The 23,507-nt window shown below is 42.3% G+C and overlaps 1 protein-coding gene across 1 annotated transcript in view; it reads right to left on the reverse strand.

The window, feature by feature from the left end:
- Positions 1 to 7,984: 7,984 nt before the first annotated feature.
- Positions 7,985 to 23,507, reverse strand: part of LOC147747768 (uncharacterized) — a 62,771-nt gene continuing 47,248 nt past the window's right edge. Inside the window, exons 5-10 of the mRNA XM_086955599.1 lie at positions 16,496 to 16,562; positions 15,603 to 15,891; positions 15,375 to 15,426; positions 14,082 to 14,148; positions 8,798 to 13,961; positions 7,985 to 8,662 (exon numbers count right to left, since the gene is read on the reverse strand). Of these exons, the coding sequence (XP_086811725.1) occupies positions 8,124 to 8,662; positions 8,798 to 13,961; positions 14,082 to 14,148; positions 15,375 to 15,426; positions 15,603 to 15,891; positions 16,496 to 16,562 (6,178 nt within the window). The 3' untranslated portion in view covers positions 7,985 to 8,123. The remainder of the gene's footprint in view (positions 8,663 to 8,797; positions 13,962 to 14,081; positions 14,149 to 15,374; positions 15,427 to 15,602; positions 15,892 to 16,495; positions 16,563 to 23,507) is intronic.

The following is a 23,507-nucleotide window of genomic DNA, read 5'->3' on the forward strand; positions in this document are numbered from 1 at the left end:
GCTGTTACAGATGCGGCAGCACATCACACATGGGTAATGACAAAGTATGCCCAGCGTTCAGAGAGAAGTGCGCCTTTTGTGGCATATTTGGCCACTACGAAAAAGTATGTAGACGTAAACCCAGGGGAGCTGCAGTCAAGTACATAGATCATGGGAGCCCCGAGGACGAAGAAGAACAAGGAGGAGATGAGGACCTTGAAGAAGTTCTTTACATAGCAGACCAAGTCCTGGATGTGGATTGCAAAGGTTCCAGCAAACCAGTACTGAACATGGACATAGGAGGAGTCAAGATTGACATTGTGGCGGACTCGGGTTCCCCCATCACAATCGTGCAGAGAAAAGTCTGGGAAGTGTGGCTCAATGGTTAGAGCGGCAGACCCTGATGAAGAGGTCTAGCCCGGGACCAGGGTTCAATTCTTGGGCTCAAAATTCCACGGACCTGATAATTCTCGCCTCGGTGCCTATTCCAATCATGGAGTCCTACTCTGCAACTCTGGGCAATAGCTTGCTTAATCTCCACAACGGCCCCCACAACGCAAAGGATGCCTGGCCTCCACCTTGGGGGTGCCCAGGAGTGGACGCCTCACAGGGAAAGCCAGGACGGGTTCCACAGCGGTATTCGTACAAGCGCCTTGAGACCTTTGCGGGTGAGTAGTGCGCTATACAAGTATCAATTTACTTACAATTTACAATTTACAATACTCAAGAATAATGGACTCACAGCGGAGTGGGGCAAATGCAAGTTTGGAGTAACAACCGTAACATACCTGGGACACGAAATTAGTGAAAGTGGAATTGAGCCAAAGAAATCCAACAAGGCAGCGATAAGAGATGCACCAGCCCCGTCGAAGAAGGAAGATGTGAGATCGTTCTTAGGCATGGCTGAATTCTACAGCAAGTTCATTCCACACTTCGCTACAAAAACTCATCATCTGCGTCAACTACTAAAGGAGAAAAATTGATTCAAATGGGACAAGGAAGAACAAGAGGAGTTTGATGCCTTGAAACGAGAGATAAGTGATGCCATCCCTCTGAAGGGTTTTGATCAATCAGCTGCATCTATACTAACCACAGACGCGAGTGACCGAGGTCTGGGAGCGGTACTGATCCAAAAATCCAAGAATGGGGAAGTATCTACTGTATGCTTCGTGTCCAGATCCCTAGCAGCAAATGAAGAGAAATTCAGTGTAATCGAAAAAGAGATGCTGGCTGTGGTGTGGGCAATGGAACGCTTCAGACAATTCCTATGGGTAGATAAGTTCCTAGTTCGCACTGACCACAAGCCACTCATAAAGGTACTAACCTCAAATGGTCATGCACATGCCACCCCGCGGATTGCAAAATGACATTGAGACTGCTAGACTATGTGTACGATGAAGAATATATACCTGGCCCAAGAAACAGAGTGGCGGATTTCCTGAGTAGAGCAGCGGCAAAGGAGGGAGCAGAGGAACAGGAACCCCCTGGATGGGAAGGATACATGGTAGCGACCATGCAAGACATGGAACAGGTCATCAGTGAACAAGAATGGGTTGAAGCATACCGACAGGACGAAACCCTGGAAGCTGTCAAAGGATATGTGACCCATGGATGGCCGGACAAAAGACACCTGGATAGTCAAATGAGAAAGTACTGGGAAGTAAGAGGAGAATTGTCAATAGGGGAGAATCCCACATTTCTGCTTAGAGGAGACAAAGTCATTCCGCCTCAGCAGTTAGTGGAACACTTATTGGCGATACTGCATGAAGGGCACCAAGGGATCACCAAAACCAAAGCGTTGGCGAAACAAGCATACTGGTGGCCTGCGATTGACAACCAAGTGGAGAAGTACGTGAGGATGTGCGAGTCATGTTCCAGAGCAGACAAGTCGCAAACCCTCATAAGGCCGCAATTTCAAAAATTTCCCATTCCTAACAGCCCATGGGAAATGGTATCCATTGACATTGTAGGTCCGATTCTCAACCTTGAAGGAGTGCAGAAATATGCCATTGTGATGGTGGATAGGTACTCGAAGTGGCCAGAAGTGGAAGTAACAGAAACAGTGGACACAGAGGCAGTACTATCGTTCCTGATGGTGATATTTGTAAAAGAAGGTATCCCTAAAGTGATAACCTGCGACAACGGCCCTCAGTTTGTGTCAAGCAAATGGGAAGCGTTCATGGCCCGCAACGGTATAGAGGTCAAACACACCCCCATCTACCACTCGGCAGGCAACGGACAAGTCAAGTGGTTTAACAGAGTGATTATGGGAACCATCCAAGCAGCAATCAGCGCCGGTCAAGACTGGGAGAAGGAACTTTCCAAAATGCTATGGGCTTAACGTATCACCCCAGGAGCTACGGGATACAATCCGTTCAAAGTGTTGAAGGGCAGAGAACCGTTCACCAAAGACAACATAGCTTGGAAGCTCTTGGTAGTGCAAAGCAAATGGTCCCCTGCAGTGGTAAAAGGTAACCTAGAGAGGACACAGGAAGTATACACAGAGCATTACAACAAAAAGCGCAATGTCGGAGAAGTGACATTAGAAAAAGGAGACTAGGTGAGTGTAACAGTAGCAACGATGAAAAGAAAGGGTGAAAGTAAGTTCACGCCACCACTCAAGGTAGTGGAGCCATATGCAAGGTCAGCGTTGCTAAGCGACGGCAAAGTGTGGTCACAAGATCGCATGGCCAAATGTAACAAGATCCTTAACTAGGAAGTGGATTCTGAAGGTAGTATGACCAAGGAGAAGAAGCGCAAGGACCAGAGACAGGAAGAAGAGAAGAAGAGCAGAGGAAAGTGAATGTTATGGACAAGGCCAGAGAAGAAGAAGACAGTGGGACCAGTAAAGAGACTATTCAGAGGGAAAACAGGAAGGAGATGAACAAGAAGAGGGCAGAGTCTGAGTTAAGAAGGAATGCGGAAGGTGAAGAGCAAAAGGCGGCCAGGGAAGTGAATGGAGGAGAGAGAAAGACGGAAGAAGTGAGAACCAGGGCAGGCCGTGTAGTAAGGGCTCCCAAGAAGTTTGAGGACTTTACAATGAGCATCAAGTAAGACTGTTATGTTATACATGTATGTTATCTGTGAGGACACTAGAGGGGGGAGATATGTGGTGACGGTCTAGTTGCCGGGGAGGCACAGACTGGAACCGGAAGGGCGGCCATCTTAGTTAGCGGCCGGACGCGAGCCTAGCAGGAACGTTTCCCGGTGCTCCGAGGAATAAACGAAGTTTACACTTAAACTTAAGATCGTGCGTGTATTATTTCATAGCCAAGCTGCACTCTTACAAAACTGTGCACAGCCCGCAAGAGCAGCCCCCCACCAGGCAGGTCAGTCCTTTTCTGCAGACATCCATCCAGTCTCAAGGCATGTGCCCTCTGCTCCCATCTGTGCCGCCCTTGCCTGGCAGCCTGGGGGCACTTTGCGCTCACTGGCTATTTTCTGCAATCCCGGCGCTGCCTTATGATTTTCCTTGGTTCCTTTGAGATCAGATATCTGTTTACTGCCAAGGCGTGGTTCAGACCGAGAGATCCCCCCTACTAAATCAGTATGATTTTCTAACGCTAAATAATAAAGCTGCAGCGCAGCAGAGGCAAAGCATTAACCCCTCGTGCAATTAGCAGTCTCTCGGCTGAAAGGAGGCTCTCCCCTGCTCATATGCAAATGAGATGCTTTTGTGAGCACCCTCCAGACTCACTCGGTGCACACCAGTAGAAGTGTCACTGACGTCAAATATGCAAAAGTATGTGACATGAGCAGCGACAGCTCGTGGAGGGAGTTACGGTGGGGCAGGAGGGCGGGGAGGGGGAGGGGCAGGGCGGAGGTTGCTAAAAACCTGCATATGGATAATTGCAGGTAAGTAAACAATTCAATTAATAAAACGAATTTCGTAGCTCGCACTGCATTGCATTTTGCGATGCAAGGCGCACTACGAAATTCGTTTTATTAATTAAATTGTTTACTTACCTGCAATTATCCATATGCCGGTTTTTAGCAACCTCCACCCTGCCCCTCCCCCTCCCCACCCTCCTGCCCCACCGTAACTCCCTCCACGAGCCGTCGCTGGACATGAGCTTTTACACAAATATACCTCATAGTGTGCCAGCAAGGCAGTGTGATTATGGTGTGTCGTGGGCACACTGCCCCTTCTTCACAAAAGTAATGACTGCTTTTCTGCAACATTCAGCGCACCATGCCTGCTTTCACTTTCCAAGCAGCCCAGGATAATGGCTGCTGCTTCTTTGAAATTAAATATGTCTCGCATTTACAAGAGTTTGGGCTATTGGCATTGTAAATGACAATGCTTTTTATTTATGTGCTAATGATCAAAACAGATAAATAAAAGGCAGTGTCATTTACAATGCCAATAGCTTAAACTCTTGCAAATGCGAGACCGATTGCATTGCAAATGCTTGTTTTTTATTTCTGATGTTGGGCAAAAGCGTGTGCGAATCAGGACATGGCTAGGGAGCATGATGAAAATGTAAGTTAACATGAAAAATAACATGGAGAATATGACATTTTAACTATAAATGTGTCTTATTTTAAAGGGGGGAGATGTGTTGCATTCTGTAAATAGTCATCTATATTGCCAACTATTATTTGCTAATTTAGTTTTTTTCTTTCCCTCCCTTCTTTGATGCATTGATCCCTTGTTCTCTTCCCTATTTCCCCTCCTTTCTTCACCCATTGTGGTACCTTCTGTCATTATTATCTAGCTGTCCAAGGACAGCTGGTTCAGAGTGACCTGTTAGTTGGGCATGAGTTATCTGTCAAGGGTTGATGATGATTTTACTGGAATAAATATACTTCAGTAGCTTCATTGTGTTGGCATGTCTCTCGAGACAGTACTCTCTGTGGCGAGTAGATGGAGAATACTGGAAAGGCGTGACCAGAAAGGGATTCAGCATTTCCGATCCAGTGGAGCACCTACAGTTGCCATTTCCAGGTGGTATTACAAGATGTTTGGATATGAAAAATGAAAATAGCAAAAGAGCAGGGTATGCATTGGATGCTACAACTGAGAGCTCAAAGCCAAAGCTCGAGAGCAAGAATGAGAAAAAAGCTGAATTTGATGCAGATATAGGCAAGTTGAGCAAATCGAGCGGGGGAAGAGTCAAAAGTGTTGAAAGATGAGAACATCAAAAGTTTCACAGTTCACAGTGAATCATTTTCCCTGGTAGGAAACCTTTTGAAGAAAGTTGACCAGAGTTTTTCAAGTTTATAAGTACTCAGGTAAGTAGGAACAAAACACACAAGTCTTGATTTTATGAAAAGCTTTTACTACAATAGTTTACAGAAGCACATTGAGATGTTCAGCTAGAAAACAATCAGTTTGATATTGGAGCCTCCCATCTATGAGGGAAATCCTTCATTTTATCTATGTAGATTATCAAGCTGTACAGCTAAAGACACCTATTTACAGTGTTAGACATCAGACAATTGAATTTAAATCTTTATGATTCGTAGTATACTACTTCTCCTCCACGATAGGTGACTTTCGGTGATCGGCTAGGCGCATGTGATCTAAGTACACAATAATATACTGTAAATGTGTTAAACATGATAACATGAAATTAATATATCTGAAATCAATCAGTGGTCATCTGAATAAAGCTTCAACAACTTTATTGACAACATCTTGTTGATTCATTTTCCCCGATTCAAAAAATAAGTGTATTAAAAACATCTGCAAAAAGTACTGATATTCGATTGCAATTGAAAGCATACAAAGACAATTTGGTGATGATTTCTAAGTCGCCAGATACTTTCCTATTTTGAAAAACTTGGACAAAGGGTGGCCCTTTTGTTGATAGTATTATCTACAGAAATGCTATAATAATGGAAGTTGTATTATTTCTGTGTGTTTACTTTAAAGTCAGGTAGCACTGACATCTCACAGAAATCCTTTGCTGATGATAAATGCGGTAGTACTGAAACATTGTGTATTTTGTTGCAATACCCACCGCACCATGAAACATATCTACAACACACTGATTAAAGGTGACTGCAATGTCAAGCAGAGTTGGAGAATTTTGTACTTTATGTGAAAGTACAAAGTTACAAATATTGGTCCTGTAAGGTGTCGTCAAATATGTACCCAATCCCTTCAGCCAGACATAATTTTTTATAAGGGATAGGCTAGGACATCAGACTCGACAGAATTTTTTATGTGGCACCATTCTCGTTGTTGTGATTGATCTTGAAATCCGAGTATGAGACTTCCAGAACCAAGAGAGGTGATGTTATGGTCTAGGGGCTGTCCTTGGATTTCCCCATACATTGGTAGCCATTTAGTCATCTCAATTTTCTAACTCGAGAAGTCCTGCCATGTGACCCAGGTAGTACTGATAGAGCAAAATGTCACTGGAACAACGTAAATGGCCTATGCTTACGGACTTGCTCAGCTACAGGAAAGATGCAGTTGCAGAGCAGGGTCCGCATTTTCAACCTTTTTGTCTTTCAAAGAAAATATCTGGCACATTCAGAATGAAGAGAGCTAGCTATTTTTGTAATGATTGTCAACTTTACACAGCTATTTTAAAATCAGTGCCTTGTAGAACTAAATGCTATTAAACTCAAATATGGCGATAAGTATTTTATATAGATTCTATGAATTTAGGTTTTGTGAGGTTGAGCGGCATTCTAAGATTTAAGGATTCAGGTATCATCTGTGATGGTTGGTGGTCTCAAATGTTAAACAGGCTTCACAGTATGATATGCTTCTAAATGTTTTGGGGTTTTTCGATGATCCAACAAACACAGTCTGGAAAATCATACAGACTAGAACATGTAGTTCTTGCAAGATCTATTATGCATGAACCAAGGGATTTATCATCAGAAATATGCATGACTGAGATCTCAATCCAAGAGATATTAGTGTTACCACTCTTGCTGCCAGGGATATCTACACCTGTGATATATGATCTACAGATTTGCAAGCCTGGAGTAAGAGGGCTGAAATTATGATTACTTGGCAAGGGATTGTCAGTGATGTTAACACTTGTGATGCATATACCATGGATGTGAAAACCACAGGTGTAAATGATCGGAAATTCTGGGATATACAAACTATGGGCATGACTGTCAGGGGTACAAACACCAGGAGTTTCAGCTCCTGGAGGAGGTAGCTCAAGGATAATTCTGGATAAAGAATTGTTGGGAATCTTGCTAGCAGAGAGTTAAACACATAGGACATTTTGAAAATGAAGATGATAAATAGGCATCTCAGTACTATCAACAATATTACCAGTCACATCAATATGAGGGATCTCAAGAGATGGGGCTTGGTCACCAGGGATACAAGGGATATGAACTCCTGGAACAAGATGACAAGAGATGTGGAAACCAACAATCTCTATAATGTAAACATAATTAACAGAGATAGATGACATATGAATCTCAACACTTGGTAAATGTGAAGTAGCAGTAATAACACCAGGGATTTGAACACCCAGAATATGTTGACCAGGCATATGAGTTCCGAGGACATGAAGTCCAGGGACATGGTGACCAGAAATAACAATAGCGGGATGTCAAACCCTGAATCCTGGTATATTAATACCAAGGAATTCAAAGCCTCGAACAAGCTTACCTGAGATACTGATATTAGGGATTTCAACACCTGAAACATTATATCCAAGGATATGAATACTTGGGATCTCAGCACTGGAGCACAGGTACCATTTATATGAATATCAGGGATATTACAACCGGACAGATGATAAACAGCGATATGAATACCATTGATCTCTACAATTCAAACGTTTTATAAAAATATGAATCTCTGGGATCTCAGCACCTTGAAGGTGATGACCAGGTATATAGGCACCAGTGATATCTAAAACCCTGGTACATGCTTACTAGATAGATGAATCCCTGGGATATTAGTATCTGAAACATGGATACCAGGGATGTGTAAGCAAGGAATCTCAGCTCCATTAACATGAATGCCATGAACTTTAACACCTGATTTATGTTTGACATGCATTTCAATAGTAGGAATTTCAACACCTGCAACATGGTGACCTTGGATGGAAACACCAGGGACTTCAGGAATTAGAACATGTGAACCATTTATATGAATACCATACCCCACCTGTAACATGTTTATCAGCTATGTGGTTACCAGGGACGTCTGCAGTTTAAATATGTTTACCAGTGACATGAATACCATTTTTCTCAATACTAGTAGCATGTGCACCATGTATGTGAATACCAGGGTTCTCAACACTTAGAGCATGTTTTACTTGCATTTGTTCAGTATGGATTTCAACACCTGGAACATGGTGACCTTCGATGTGGACACCAGGGATCTCAGCACCTGGAACATGTAAACTATTAATATGAGCTCCATGTATCTCAACACCTGGCATTTGTTTACCAGATATATGAGCACCATGGATTTCAAGACCTGAAAGATGGTGACCTGCAATTTGAACACCAGGTATTTCAGCACCTGGAACATGTACACCATTAATATGAGTTCCATGTATCTCAACAACTGGAATATGATTTCCAGACATATGAGCACCATTGATTTCAAGACCTGGAACATGGTGACCTGCAATCTGAACACCAGGGATCTCAGCACCTGGAACATGTGAACCATTAATATGAATACCATGTATCTCAACACCTGGAATATGTTTTCCAGAAATATGAGCACCATGGATTTCAAGACCTTGAACCTGGTGACCTGCAATGTGAACACCAGGTATTTCAGCACCTGGAAAATGTACACCATTAATATGAGTTCCATGTACCTCAACACCTGGAATATGATTTCCAGACATATGAGCACCATTGATTTCAAGACCTGGAACATGGTGACCTGCAATCTGAACACCAGGGATCTCAGCACCTGGAACATGTGAACCATTAATATGAATACCATGTATCTCAACACCTGGAATATGTTTTCCAGAAATATGAGCACCATGGATTTCAAGACCTGGAACCTGGTGACCTGCAATGTGAACACCAGGTATTTCAGCACCTGGAACATGTACACCATTAATATGAGTTCCATGTATCTCAACACCTGGAATATGATTTCCAGACATATGAGCACCATTGATTTCAAGACCTGGAACATGGTGACCTGCAATCTGAACACCAGGGATCTCAGCACCTGGAACATGTGAACCATTAATATGAATACCATGTATCTCAACACCTGGAATATGTTTTCCAGAAATATGAGCACCATGGATTTCAAGACCTGGAACCTGGTGACCTGCAATGTGAACACCAGGTAGTTCAGAACCTGGGACATGTACACCATTAATATGAGTTCCATGTATCTCAACACCTGGAATATGTTTTTCAGAAATATGAGCACCATGGATTTCAAGACCTGGAACTTGGTGACCTGCAATGTGAACACCAGGTATTTCAGCACCTGGAACATGTACACCATTAATATGAGTTCCATGTATCTCAACAACTGGAATAAGATTTCCAGACATATGAGCACCATTGATTTCAAGACCTGGAACATGGTGACCTGCAATCTGAACACCAGGGTTCTCAGCACCTGGAACATGTGAACCATTAATATGAATACCATGCATCTCAACACCTGGAATATGTTTTCCAGAAATATGAGCACCATGGATTTCAAGACCTGCAACCTGGTGACCTGCAATGTGAACACCAGGTATTTCAGCACCTGGGACATGTACACCATTAATATGAGTTCCATGTATCTCAACACCTGGAATATGTTTTTCAGAAATATGAGCACCATGGACTTCAAGACCTGGAACTTGGTGACCTGCAATGTGAACACCAGGTATTTCAGCACCTGGAAAATGTACACCATTAATATGAGTTCCATGTATCTCAACATCTGGAATATGTTTTCCAGAAATATGAGCACCGTGGAGATCAAGACCTGGAACTTGGTGACCTGCAATGTGAACACCAGGGATCTCAGCAACTGGAACATGTGAACTATTAATAAGAATGCCATGTATCTCAACACCTTGAATATGTTTTCCTGAAATATGAGCACCATGGATGTCAAGACCTGGAACTTGGTGACCTGCAATCTGAACACCAGGGATCTCAGCACCTGGAACATGTAAACCATTAATATGAGCTCCATGTATCTCAACACTTGGAATATGTTTTCCAGAAATATGAGCACCATTGATTTCAAGACCTGAAACATGGTGACCTGCAATCTGAACACCAGGGATCTCAGCACCTGGAACATGTGAACCATTAATATGGATACCATGTATCTCAACACCTGGAATGTGTTTTCCAGAAATATGAGCATCATGGATTTCAAGACCTGGAACTTGGTGACCTGCAATATGAACACCAGTTATTTCAGCACCTGGAACATGTACACCATTAATATGAGTTCCATGTATCTCAACACCTGGAATATGTTTTTCAGAAATATGAGCACCATGGACTTCAAGACCTGGAACTTGGTGACCTGCAATGTGAACACCAGGTATTTCAGCACCTGGAAAATGTACACCATTAATATGAGTTCCATGTATCTCAACATCTGGAATATGTTTTCCAGAAATATGAGCACCGTGGAGATCAAGACCTGGAACTTGGTGACCTGCAATGTGAACACCAGGGATCTCAGCAACTGGAACATGTGAACTATTAATAAGAATGCCATGTATCTCAACACCTTGAATATGTTTTCCTGAAATATGAGCACCATGGATGTCAAGACCTGGAACTTGGTGACCTGCAATCTGAACACCAGGGATCTCAGCACCTGGAACATGTAAACCATTAATATGAGCTCCATGTATCTCAACACTTGGAATATGTTTTCCAGAAATATGAGCACCATTGATTTCAAGACCTGAAACATGGTGACCTGCAATCTGAACACCAGGGATCTCAGCACCTGGAACATGTGAACCATTAATATGGATACCATGTATCTCAACACCTGGAATGTGTTTTCCAGAAATATGAGCATCATGGATTTCAAGACCTGGAACTTGGTGACCTGCAATATGAACACCAGTTATTTCAGCACCTGGAACATGTACACCATTAATATGAGTTCCGTGTATTTCAACACCTGAAATATGTTTTCCAGAAGTATGAGCACCATTGATTTCAAGACCTGAAACATGGTGACCTGCAATGTGAACACCAGGGATCTCAGCACCTGGAACATGTAAACTATTAATATGAGCTCCATGTATCTCAACACCTGGAATATGTTTTCCAGAAATATGAGCACCATTGATTTCAAGACCTGAAACATGGTGACCTGCAATCTGAACACCAGGGATCTTAGCACCTGGAACATGTAAACCATTATTATGTGTTCCATGTATCTCAACACCTGGAATATGTTTTCCAGAAGTATGAGCACCATTGATTTCAAGACCTGAAACATGGTGACCTGCAATGTGAACACCAGGGATCTCAGCACCTGGAACATGTAAACTATTAATATGAGCTCCATGTATCTCAACACCTGGAATATGTTTTCCAGAAATATGAGCACCATTGATTTCAAGACCTGAAACATGGTGACCTGCAATCTGAACACCAGGGATCTCAGCACCTGGAACATGTGAACCATTAATATGAATACCATGTATCTCAACACCTGGAATATGTTTTCCAGAAATATGAGCACCATGGATTTCAAGACCTGGAACCTGGTGACCTGCAATGTGAACACCATGTATTTCAGCACCTGGGACATGTAAACCATTAATATGTGCTCCATGTATCTCAACACCTGGAATATGTTTTCCAGAAATATGAGTACCATGAATTTCAAGACCTGAAGTATGGTGACCTGCAATGTGAACACCGGGTATTTCAGCACCTGGAACATGTAAACCATTAATATGAGCTCCATGTATCTCAACACCTGGAATATGTTTTCCAGAAATATGAGCACCATTGATTTCAAGACCTGGAAGTTGGTGACCTGCAATGTGAACACCGGGTATCTCAACACCTGGGACATGTACACCATTAATATGAGTTCCATGTATCTCAACACCTGGAATATGTTTTCCAGAAATATGAGTACCATGAATTTCATGACCTGGAACTTTGTGACCTGCAATGTGAGCACCAGGTATTTCAGCTCCTGGAACATGTAAACTATTAATATGATTTCCATGTGTCTCAACACCTGGAACAAATGTACTAGGTATATGAATACCATGTGTTTCTACAACTGGAGCATGGTGGCCAATTATGTGAATGCTAGGGATCTTAACCTCCGAGGCATATTTACCAGATATGTGGTTACTAGGAATCTCTGCAATTGAAATATGTTTACCAATGACATGAATACCATTGTTCTCAATGCCAGGTGTATGTGAACCGTTTATATGAAACCCATGGACCTCAACACCAGGAACATGTTTTGCATGCATGTGAATAGTAGGGATTTCAACACCTGGAACATGGTGGCCCGAGATGTGAACACCAGGTATTTCAGCAGCTGGAACATGTACACCATTGATATGAGTTCCATGTATCTCAACACCTGGAATATGTTTTCCAGAAATATGAGCACCATGGATTTCAAGACCTGGAACTTGGTGACCTGCAACGTGAACACCAGGGATCGCAGCACCTGGAACATGTAAACCATTAATGTGAGTTCCATGTATCTCAACACCTGGAATATGTTTTTCAGAAATATGAGTACCATGGATTTCAAGACCTGGATGTTGGTGACCTGGAATGTGAACAGTACGGAGCTCAGGACCTGGAACATGTGAACCATGAATACGAATGCCATGCATTTCAGCACCTGGAAAACGTGTACCAGATATATGACTACCGTGGACTTCAACACCTCGTACATGGTGGTCAGAAACATGGACAGCAGGGATCTCAGCACCTGGTATATGTTCACCTGTGGTATGAATGACATGTCTTTCAATGCTTGGAACATGTGAGCCATTCACATGAATTCTCTGGATCTCTACACCTGGAGCATTGTGTCCAGGAACATAAATATTATGGACTTCAATGCCTGTGACATGTTTACCAGTGATATGAAGATCAGACGTCTCAACTCCTTGAGCATGGTGACTAGTGAGTTGCTTACCACTGATTTCTACACCAGGAGCATGGTGGCCAGTGACATTAACTGTTCGGATCTCAACCCCTGAAACATGTTTTCCAGGAACATGATTACCATGGATGGCAATGCTTGGAGCATGTTGGCTATTCGGATGAATATCATTAATCTCAGCACCTGGAACAAGTTTACCAGGGACATGAATTCTAGTGAGTTCGACTCCAGGAACATGGTGACTTGGGACAGGATTGGGGTAGATCTCAACACCTTGACCATGGTGTCCAGGGACAGGAATGTGATGGATATGCACACCTGAAACAGATTTACCACCATGATCAGGGATCTGAACAGCTGGAGCATGGTGAGGAGTAACATGAACCACAGGGATCTTGAGCCCGGGAGCTTGTTTTTCATGAATATGAATTTCATGATTCAAAGTACTAGAGCCCTTTTTAGTTGGATGTTCAGAGACAGTAGTCCTTATGCTAGGGACATGAACCGCTGTGACAGTGGGGTTGGGATGTTTTGGTGCATGGATGTCTTTGCCTTCGGTGTGAATGCCTGGTTTATACATGTCAAGAAGAATAGGAGCGATTGGAATCTCATGATTGCGGATATGAAAGCCTGGTAAATATTTGGCAGCAACTTGTATACCAGGGATAGGAATGCCAGGAATATCAGTTCCTGGAATTTGAAAGCCAGGAAAGTGTGTTCCTGGAAAATTCATGCCTGGGATTATTCTTGGCAGGCTAACATCAGTCGGTACAGAGAGCACAAATGATCTACTGAAGGCCCCAAATTCATGGCTGTGAATGCCATTTCTGCTGGACCCTTGGTAACTGCTGTATCCTGGTCTCTTCTCCACTCTCACTTTTCCACCTCTCTTGGGGATCTTCCCTGCATGAATGGCTGCTTGACAAATTGAAGAGTCCTAGAAGGGAGGGGAAAAAAGATAGCGTTTGAAATCCACATGATTCTCTTTCCTTATATCTGCTCTTGGTATTTTCTTATTTCATACTGAATTAAAAATATGAGTATGCTTAGAACATACCTCAGTGTAGACATCTGTTCCCCACACTTTGAAATCATGTGTGAAACATCCATCTGGGCAAATAACTCTGAAACACATAATTAATAAAAACAAAAAACATTTATGGCTGTTCAACTCATTTATTAGGCATGATCTCTTTTTTATAATCAAAATTGATATTGGTAGCTTTTGGAAATCTTAAAAACTATGGGTGATGAAACTTTGATCCTTGAGGTAGATCATGGCACAAATCACCTCGTAGCATACAATCATGGCAAGTATCCAACCTCAATTAAATAAATTAGCCTGGTTGGATCTGTCAGCCTTAGTGTGGTCTCCCCCAAAAGTTTTGGGCTTCCTTTCCCATATTTGCTGATCTTGTTTCTGCTGGCCTTAGCACTCTGCACCTTTTTCCACTGCTAACCAGTGCTAAAGTGCATGTGGTCGCTCCTTAAAACATAGTAACTCTCATAAATGTTTTAAAAAGGTTTATTTTGCCAGGTCGACATGGCAATTTAGAACTTTACAGTGGCGGCTGCTCCCGGGAAGCAGCAGTGGGCCGCGAGGGAGAAAGAGGGAGAAGGGTTAAAAAACATTTTTTAGTCACTTACCTGCTTGACGGCCTCTTCCACCTCTCCTCCATCCTTTTCCTGGCTTCTTCTGTGGAAACGGGAAGTTAGAAACACCCAGGCTCCCCATAGCCAATCACAATGCTGCAATGCAGCATTGTGATTGGTTTGAGTGCAGTGGTTCGGTGCTAAGCCAGGGAATGGGATCCTGGCATGTTCTCCATGCAGGCTGTAATGCAGCATGCATGGAGAACATGCAAAGTGTGCATGAATGTTTGGCCAGCCCGAGAGGGTTGGTCAAACATTCATGCGCACTAACATAGTGGCCTCCACTCCCTGCCCCCATCCCTCCTGCTCTGAGAGCAGAGCAGACCCTCCCCGCCCGATGAGATACCTCAGCAGGAATAAATGAAATAATAGCCCGAGTAATTATCATTTTTTTCTCCTTTTTTTATTTCAAAAATAGCAGGCAATTCCAAAGTACGCTAACAAACTCAGTCCTCACCTGCAAGGTCTCTTTCTAAACCAGGTCACAATTTACAAAGGTATTCACAGAAGAATGAGAATTCCATTGCAAGTCTACAGTCAGTTCTATAAGGCTGGGAAAACATGATCATTTACCAAATCACATATGGCACAATCTGCTCTGGAGGTTATCTGATTCCCATTGCACCAAGCCCAATTCAGTGGCATGCTTGATGTCATAAAACTGTCAACATAAAATGGCCCCTTTGGTGGTACTCACAGTGAGATCATGTCAGAGAGTTCTTCTGCTGTGGTATCACACTGGGCCAGTGCTGGAAAAGAAGACAATACACACCAATGAATTGGCATGATATATTTGTCTGCTAGGGACATTTTGAAAAGTGAATACTCAATCACTGATGTTAAAACAGAAGACAATGACAACAATGACACAAATGACATAGGTAGCCATAAAGATGGGACTCTAATGGTAGTGCAGTGCTGTTACCTGTGACAGAAGAGGTGACTTGGTAGTTTGGTATCTCAATGTCGAGGAGGTGAATCCTAGTGAGATATGGGCCAGGAAACGAAGTGCTGGGGAAGTTCATGGACGGCTCAGGACCAGCAGATGAAGTTAGCACAAATGATTGAGGTCCGGCCTCAAGTGCAAGAGTGGTTACTCCATTATTTGTGGATTTGTCATAACTTTCCGCTCCAGGCCTCTTCACCACAGTCACATGGCCCCCAGCATCGGTGATCCTTCCGGCATTGATGGCAGCCCGGCAGATTGAAGAGCTCTGAGAGGAGAGGACAAGAGAGAAGAGGTGAGGGGAGAGGTGAGACAGGGAGGGAGGGGAGAAAGACGGGTGGAGTGGAGAGGGAGAAAGAGAGACGGGAGGAGAGGAGACAAGGGAAGGGAAGAGGAGGGGAGGGGATAGGCAGGTAGGAGAGGGAGAAAGAGGGGATGGAGTGGGGAGGGAGAAGGAGAGGAGGGAAGGGGCGAGGTGGGGAGGGAGGAAGAAAGAGGGGAGTGGGGAGGTTGAAAGAGAGGTGGCGAGGGGAGGGGAGGTAAAAAGAGAGACAGGAGGAGAGGGGAGCGTAGGGGAGAGGTGGGGAGGGGAAGAGGGGGTGAAGTGCGGTGGCGAAGGGAGGGAAAAAGAGAGACAGGAGGAAAGGGGAGGGTAGGGGAGAGGCGGGGAGGGAGGGAGAAAGAGGGGTAGAGTGGGGAGCGAGAAAGAGAGACAGGAGGAGAGGAAAGGAGAGGAGGGGAGGGTTTGTGAGTCAGAGGTATGTGTGCAGATTTTGCTATGTCTCTCTGCACTTTTTGGTGCATTAAATTCATTCCTAACAGTAAGATACACGAAGCGTTGTTTCTATACTGAACAGTTGAGTGAGGCTTACCTCCGAGTAGATACCAGATCCCCACACTTCAAATTCCTGAGTCTGGCATCCTTCAGGACAGATGACTCTACAATGGGGAAACAAAGAAATCCCAGTTGATTCATGCTCCATGAGCATTCTCAACTTTGACTGTTAGATTGATATCATTGTTGCAGACCCTTTAAGTAAACATGCTGCTCCTACTCTCCAACTATGTCTTCCACGAACTGTGTATCGCTTACTCTTAGGGAATATACAAATCAGAAATGTTTGAAGTGTTCACTTTGCAGCCAGGGTGCTATGGAACCTGTGCCTACACGTCTTGCGTAAATATTTGTTGTTTTTTGCAGATTTATATAGCTCGCCCGAAGGTATCGGAGCGCTTTACGTGAGCACCGGTTTCATTACACAAGGACACATTCATTTTTTGCTAGGCACAGGGAGATTAAGGGGTTTGCCCAGAATCACAGGATATGGACGTGACTCCGAGGTTCAAACCTTAGTTTCCCAGACCTAAATCGGCAATCTAGCCGTCAAACCACATCCTCTTCCCTATGTTTACTGTGTTGCGAGTGCAAGAGAAAGTTGTGAGGCCTGGCCGGAACATTAGAGCACAGTGTGAACTCATTTTTATTTTGATGCTAATGCTAGTGATGGAGCACGGTAAAGAACAAAATTTTGTTCAAACTTGCGAAGTTAACCTCTCCTAATAAAAGTAACAAGATTAACAAGTTTGTGGAGAAATTATTATTCAACTTAGTTTTAAAAGATGCACCCTTGAATTACACGCGGGTCTAATATGCTTATTGTTGCAAATGCAAAGAAAAATTAATAAACTAACCATGTCTATTGTCTTTGTCAGTATTAAATGCGGCTGTTTAACTAATGGCATGTGCTTCTTTTATGTGCTTAATGTTATGTCTTTTGTGATAAAGCTTTTAGAGTTCCTGACTTTCGAAAAGGATTGGTAAATATAATGCTGCTTTGTGTGCTAAGCTAGGTAACATAATTAACTGTGTTAATTAGCAAAGGGGGAGGGTAACAGAATGGGTCTCAATTCTTTAATTAATGGATTTCTTGTGTTTGTTTAATAATAGTTTTCGAGGCAAGGCCTAAAGTTGGCTCAAACAAAACTTTGGCACATGCTCAGCAGTGAAGATTCTTACTGCATTGAACTAAGGAAAACATTTCTTAATTGTGCTGGGCGAGCCGAGCATGCGGAACAATGTCCAAGGACGAGATTTGATAATGTCTGCCAAGGCTAGGAAGTGTGATTTGAGACTCGAGGAAAAATTTAACATCTCGAGGAAGCGGAGAGCATGGAAGCAAAAGACAATAGGGCTTATGTGACGCCCGGACTTTGTCAAAATTCAGCGATGACCTAATAGTGGACTGATTGAAGGAATGTGAAAAGTAGAAAGCTTAGCTAGAGAGAAAGGTATAAATTATGACACAATGAGTGGAGAAAAAACTCTTACTTCCCGACTCCTGAATGATGAGCATTATGCTGATGGACCTTAGGCACATGTAAGGACACCAGCTGACTTATAATGACTTATTCCTTTCTAGGTGAAGATTGATTGAGACAGGGAAATAGATTCAGGGAAGGGATGCACACACCAACTATTATTCTGCTAATTCTATATGCTTCTGTTTGACTTTGAAATGCCAGTTCTTATTCTCACTTCCTTATTAAAAATGCTGCTTTCCTATTTGCTTATAAAATACAGATTTAAACCTATGATGTTCTTACTTTGATTAAATTAAACTAATAAAATTAGATTTAAATTGACAAGCTGGTCTTGTTTATTCATGGTCTAGTTTCCATTAGTTGATCCATCAAACATAGTGGTTTGATTTAAGTGTAAATTTATTTTATATCATGATAATGAAGAATAAACTGCAGTTGTACATATAGTGTAAATATTTTGTGAATAGTATTTAAATCAAATCACATGATTCATTTGCTCAATAATTGTCTCATTTGGTGTTATGGGCCTGTTGTAGTGTTTTTTTAAATAATGGTGAGTATTGAGGTGTTAGGTAGCATATGTGAGACAGTTTTTCTATAGGAGCGCTGGATCACTAGGAATTGGACTATTCTAAAAGTTTCTCATTTTCGACAGCTCAAACAACTCCGGTACAAGGAGATACAATTAGATCCCCAAGCATACACATATTGATGTGGACAGTCCTACACCTCAGATCCTGTACCACTGCATCACATCTACTCTGAATGGCATTTCTTGTCATGAATGTGCAATTATTTGTCTGTTCTTTTTAGTGATTTTTGAAAGAGTTAGATTCTGTTCCATGCATACATTCCTCAAGCCATGTAATTGTTTAATCGAAATCCCAGGTAAAATTACAAACCTGATATTTATAGGTACATGTGTTATTTGAAAATATGTTGTTTGCCAGTTGCAATTTAATCGATCTATTTTCAATATGATCATATTTCCTTCTTTTTGCCTCAGTTATCCCAAACATACCAAGGCTTTTGTAATTACCAAATGATCAGATCAGTGGGCGGATTATTACTCTCCCTTGCTAACAGCAGAGGGCACATCAAGTCCATGAAAAGAAGTCCAAGGACCATTCAACATAATTAGAATAATGAGCACATTATCTAGAAGACTTAAGGCGTCTGTCATGTCCTGCTTTGTCAGGCGCTCATCTGTCTCTGCGTCTTGAGCCGGGCTGGAACTTGGAACCTTGTATCGGATTCTAGGATGGTTGGAGGACAGGGACAGAGAAGAGATGAGGACATATGAGGCTGGTGGTTGCCCTATCATTGTATTCTACAATAAAGCACTTTACAAAGATTGACTGTCCCAGACTCACATTATAATAGCACAATTTAAAGGTTTCTAGGAACCCTGAATCTGGAGTTGACTGCCCTACTGTCGGCTCTTTCTCTCCTAAATATGATCCTGCCTGACACATGATAGGAGACTCTTTGGGGGACTACAGTAACCCCGAGCACAGGTCCACTGTGCCATAACACATGGTGGACCTGTAATCCCTTCTGTGATCCCTGAAAAGAGACCCCCAATGTGGAACTCCATCTTTAAATCACAGAGTCAATGTCCTCCGCGCACTAGGACTCTTCTCCCACAGTGGTGGGTGGGGATCGGGGATAATGCAGGGTTTTCTGTTGGGAACCACCAAGATTTACATGGCAGTCCCGTGCATAAAAGAAATTGGAAGACATGGCATCGGATGGGCTCTCCTAAATTGGTCAGGCCCCTTCAAGTCCATTACTGCCAGTGTCTGCTTCATATAATGATTTTCCAATGGCAGAGTAGACATGCGCTGCAACATTAGGAAAACTAGGCTAACCTGACCTCTAAGTGAGTGACATAGGGCCATATATCAAGAAAGGGCGATACATTATCGCCATTTTTAACGGCAGGAAACTGCTGCTAAAGCGGCGATAATGGGCTTGATAATATGCCCTTGTAAATTCCCATATAAGCCCAGGTTAACACCAGAACCTGGGCTTCTATGGGATTTCACAAGGGCATATTATCAAGCCCATTATCGCCGCTTTAGCAGCAGTTTCCTGCCGATAAAAGCGGCAATAATGTATCGCCCTGTCTTGATATTATGGCCCATAGGGACCCGAAAGGTGGCATAGAGAACATCTGCCGGATTTGAGCAGATATCCTATTGCTCCCCTCATCTAAATGTGGCCCTTTCTTTCACTCTGCAGTTGATTCAATAGACCTACAATTCAATCCCTAAACAAGAAGGGAGAACATTCTTGAAGGTGTTGCCTTATGGCTCTTTGGTCTATGAATTCATGTTCCAATTTGATGGCATTGCCTATGCATTATCAATTCTTCACATTTTTTTCTGTAATTTAGAGCAAATTATAATGTATCTGAAAGCAGATCACAAATTATTGGATTTCATGGTACATAAAAACTCAAACGCTCCTCTGTCATTTCTTGTAGTTTCATTGTGGTTCTTCCAATATACAGACTAGAAGGCATGCATATCAATGCAAGAACCACCGACTTTGTACCACATTGTACACACACAATATATGGCAAAGTTCACAAAATAACTTGGTGTTTCTTATATTCTTGAGTGTTATGCCTCTTTAAACAATTAAAGCCTAATCTACCCTTTGACTGGCAGAGTGTCCCTCAAATACAGAGATGATGGGCAGCAGTCATTTATGTACCTTGAATGAAACCACCGCTACAGAGGTTCCCTTCCAGGTACAAAACGTTTTGCTAATTGCCACCATCTGTTTTTGAAGACCAGTCACCAAACTTTTAAGATTTGTTTTTTTTTGTTTGGAAACAAACTCCCAAAACGGGAGTAAGTTTCTGAAAAACAAAAACTACAGAAAGGTTTCCTGGCAGCGAGGGGCGGAAAATAATTACATTACACCGTGTGGTGTAATGCAGTTTCTCTGATTACCCTTCTCTGCAAGCATTAGGAGGAAGGTTTCTATCAATTGAGTTACCAGGGGCTACTTTGACAGAAGGCTTACAGCAGGCCCGTCTGTTTGTGACTGAGTACCCTGTCTGCCAAATTCTAAATCCAGCCCTTAGTAGATGTTAATCTATCTATCCAACTTGTTGATTTTTTGTAAAGTTATTTGGGGTCCCTCCAGAATACTACAGTTTAAATCAGGGTCAATTTTCATGTTTGCTAATGCACCTGCAAAACACCATTTACTGTGCTTGGTTGAAAGCTCTATCGAGAACCCAACCGAGTGTCATCTTAAGTCAAATTTCTCTTGTTATTCAGTAACAATTTAGGTCATGCAATCTTTTGTGCTTTGTTATACGAGTACCTCCTAGCCCTTGGTTAGGATATTTTCTCACCTGGATGGTAAAACACACTTCTATATATTCTTCATGTTTTGAGTAATTATATTTAACTCTAAATGCCTCCTGTATGGAATTGATCATGATATATACATATAGCAGTCTCTATTAGTATGAAGAATGTTGCTATTGCATTTGGACTTTGTCTTGAACTCCACATAATAACACTCAACCCCACATAATTCAACTCCACCCAATTGCACGCTACTCAATACCACATAAATACATCCCTCATAAAGCTACTCTACGCCAATTAAAAATCCACACAAATACACTCCACACCATGACACATCATTCCACTCAATGCCAACCTGTTCAATGCCACACTATTCAACTACACACAAATTCATTCCACACTTTGTAATTCCACACCAAGCCACATAATTCCACAACACAATTCCACTACACACCATATATATCCAAATTACATAAAATTTATCATCATACCACAAAGTTCAACAGCACACCATATAATTGAACTCAACTACATAACACTCCACAACACAAAATTACACTCCATTACACATAATCCCACTCCACATAATTCCAATATACTAAACACAATAATTACTATCCACATAAAACTACTGCACACCATGCCACATAATTCAACTACACAAATCCACTCCACACCACACAATTATACGCCATACAATGCCACAGCTATCAATTCCAATCCAACACACATAGTTCCAATACACACCACATACATCCACTTCACTCCATAACACATAGGTTACAAATATTTACCTTTACAACACAAATAGCTCAAACTCTTTTTTTAACACCCAAACACACAGTTTAGCTCCTACCTATTGTTTTTTTCATCAACAATGAGGCAAAGGTATCCACACATTCCCATGTCACACAATTTAACTCCACACATTTCCAACCAACACCACATAATTCAACACTGAACTGCATATTACAATTCTACAACACAATTACACAATACATCCAATCCACACCACACACTTCCACATCATGCCACAAAATGTAACGGCACACCACATAATTAAACTCTACTACACACCACTCCACAACACAAAATGTCATACATGCCAACCCTCCCAATTCTGGTGGGAGACTACCAAATTCAAGGCCAGTCTCCCACCTTCCGATTCCTGTGTGCTGAAACCCGATTCCTCTGTGAGCTTCAAATGACAGAGACTAGTCTTGCGAGACTGCGAGCATGCACCGCCAGTAACCTCCTCCTTCAGGCCAGGGCACAACATTTTGATCACGCTCTCTCTGCCTGCCATATTGCATTGTCCATGCTCCTGACAGGTAAGAAAAACAAAAATGTGTATTTGCATTTCAAATATCCGGTCCTGCAGCAGCAGACCGGCAAGTGCCACATATGACAATAGCCTCAATTGAAGTCAATGTAGGAAATACATTCTGCAGATTATTTTTTTAAATCTCCCACTCCTCTTTTCTAAAATGTTGGCATGTATGAAATACCATTCCACATAATTATGCACCCTAACACACAATGCCACTCCACATAATTCCAGTACACTCAATACCACATAATTACAATCCATCCTCGTAATTGCACAGCACACCATGCAACATATTTCCACTGTGCAATTCCACTCCATACCACACAATTCCATGCCACACAATTCCAAAACGAATCCAATTCAACCCACATAACTCCACTACACACCAAATACATACATTCCATAACCCACAAGTAAAATACATTGCCATTTACAGTGCCAATAGATCTAACACAAACAAATGAGAGACCTATTGCATTTCCAATGCTTGTTCATAATTGTTACCGGTGATGTATTTAATGTTCGAAGATGCCATCATCAATTTTATCTGTGGGCCTTTGAGTGAGGTCATTGTGCTGTTGCATGCAAACTTGTGTGTTTGGTGGCCATCTTATATTTTGTCTGACTCTGCCCTGTCGTGCTATTCAGGCACTTCGTTTCTTCAAGATCTATACTCCATTTGTGTCCTTACTTTTCTATTTTATTGGCATTTACTTTGTTACAATTATTTTCCTGCATTTAATTCAAGATCTCTATTCCTGGCAACATATTTACATTGAATCTATTTTTTGTTTTAAGACATGAAAACTATTTGTCCACCTCCTCCTTTCCTACTGTATCCAGGTGAACCACCCATTGCTTGGAAACAGTGGCTCAGGGTATTTAATGCGCCCAGGCTGC

The sequence above is a fragment of the Lissotriton vulgaris genome, chromosome 1_1, assembly GCF_964263255.1.
Source record: "Lissotriton vulgaris chromosome 1_1, aLisVul1.2, whole genome shotgun sequence".
Taxonomy (NCBI): Eukaryota; Metazoa; Chordata; class Amphibia; order Caudata; family Salamandridae; genus Lissotriton; species Lissotriton vulgaris.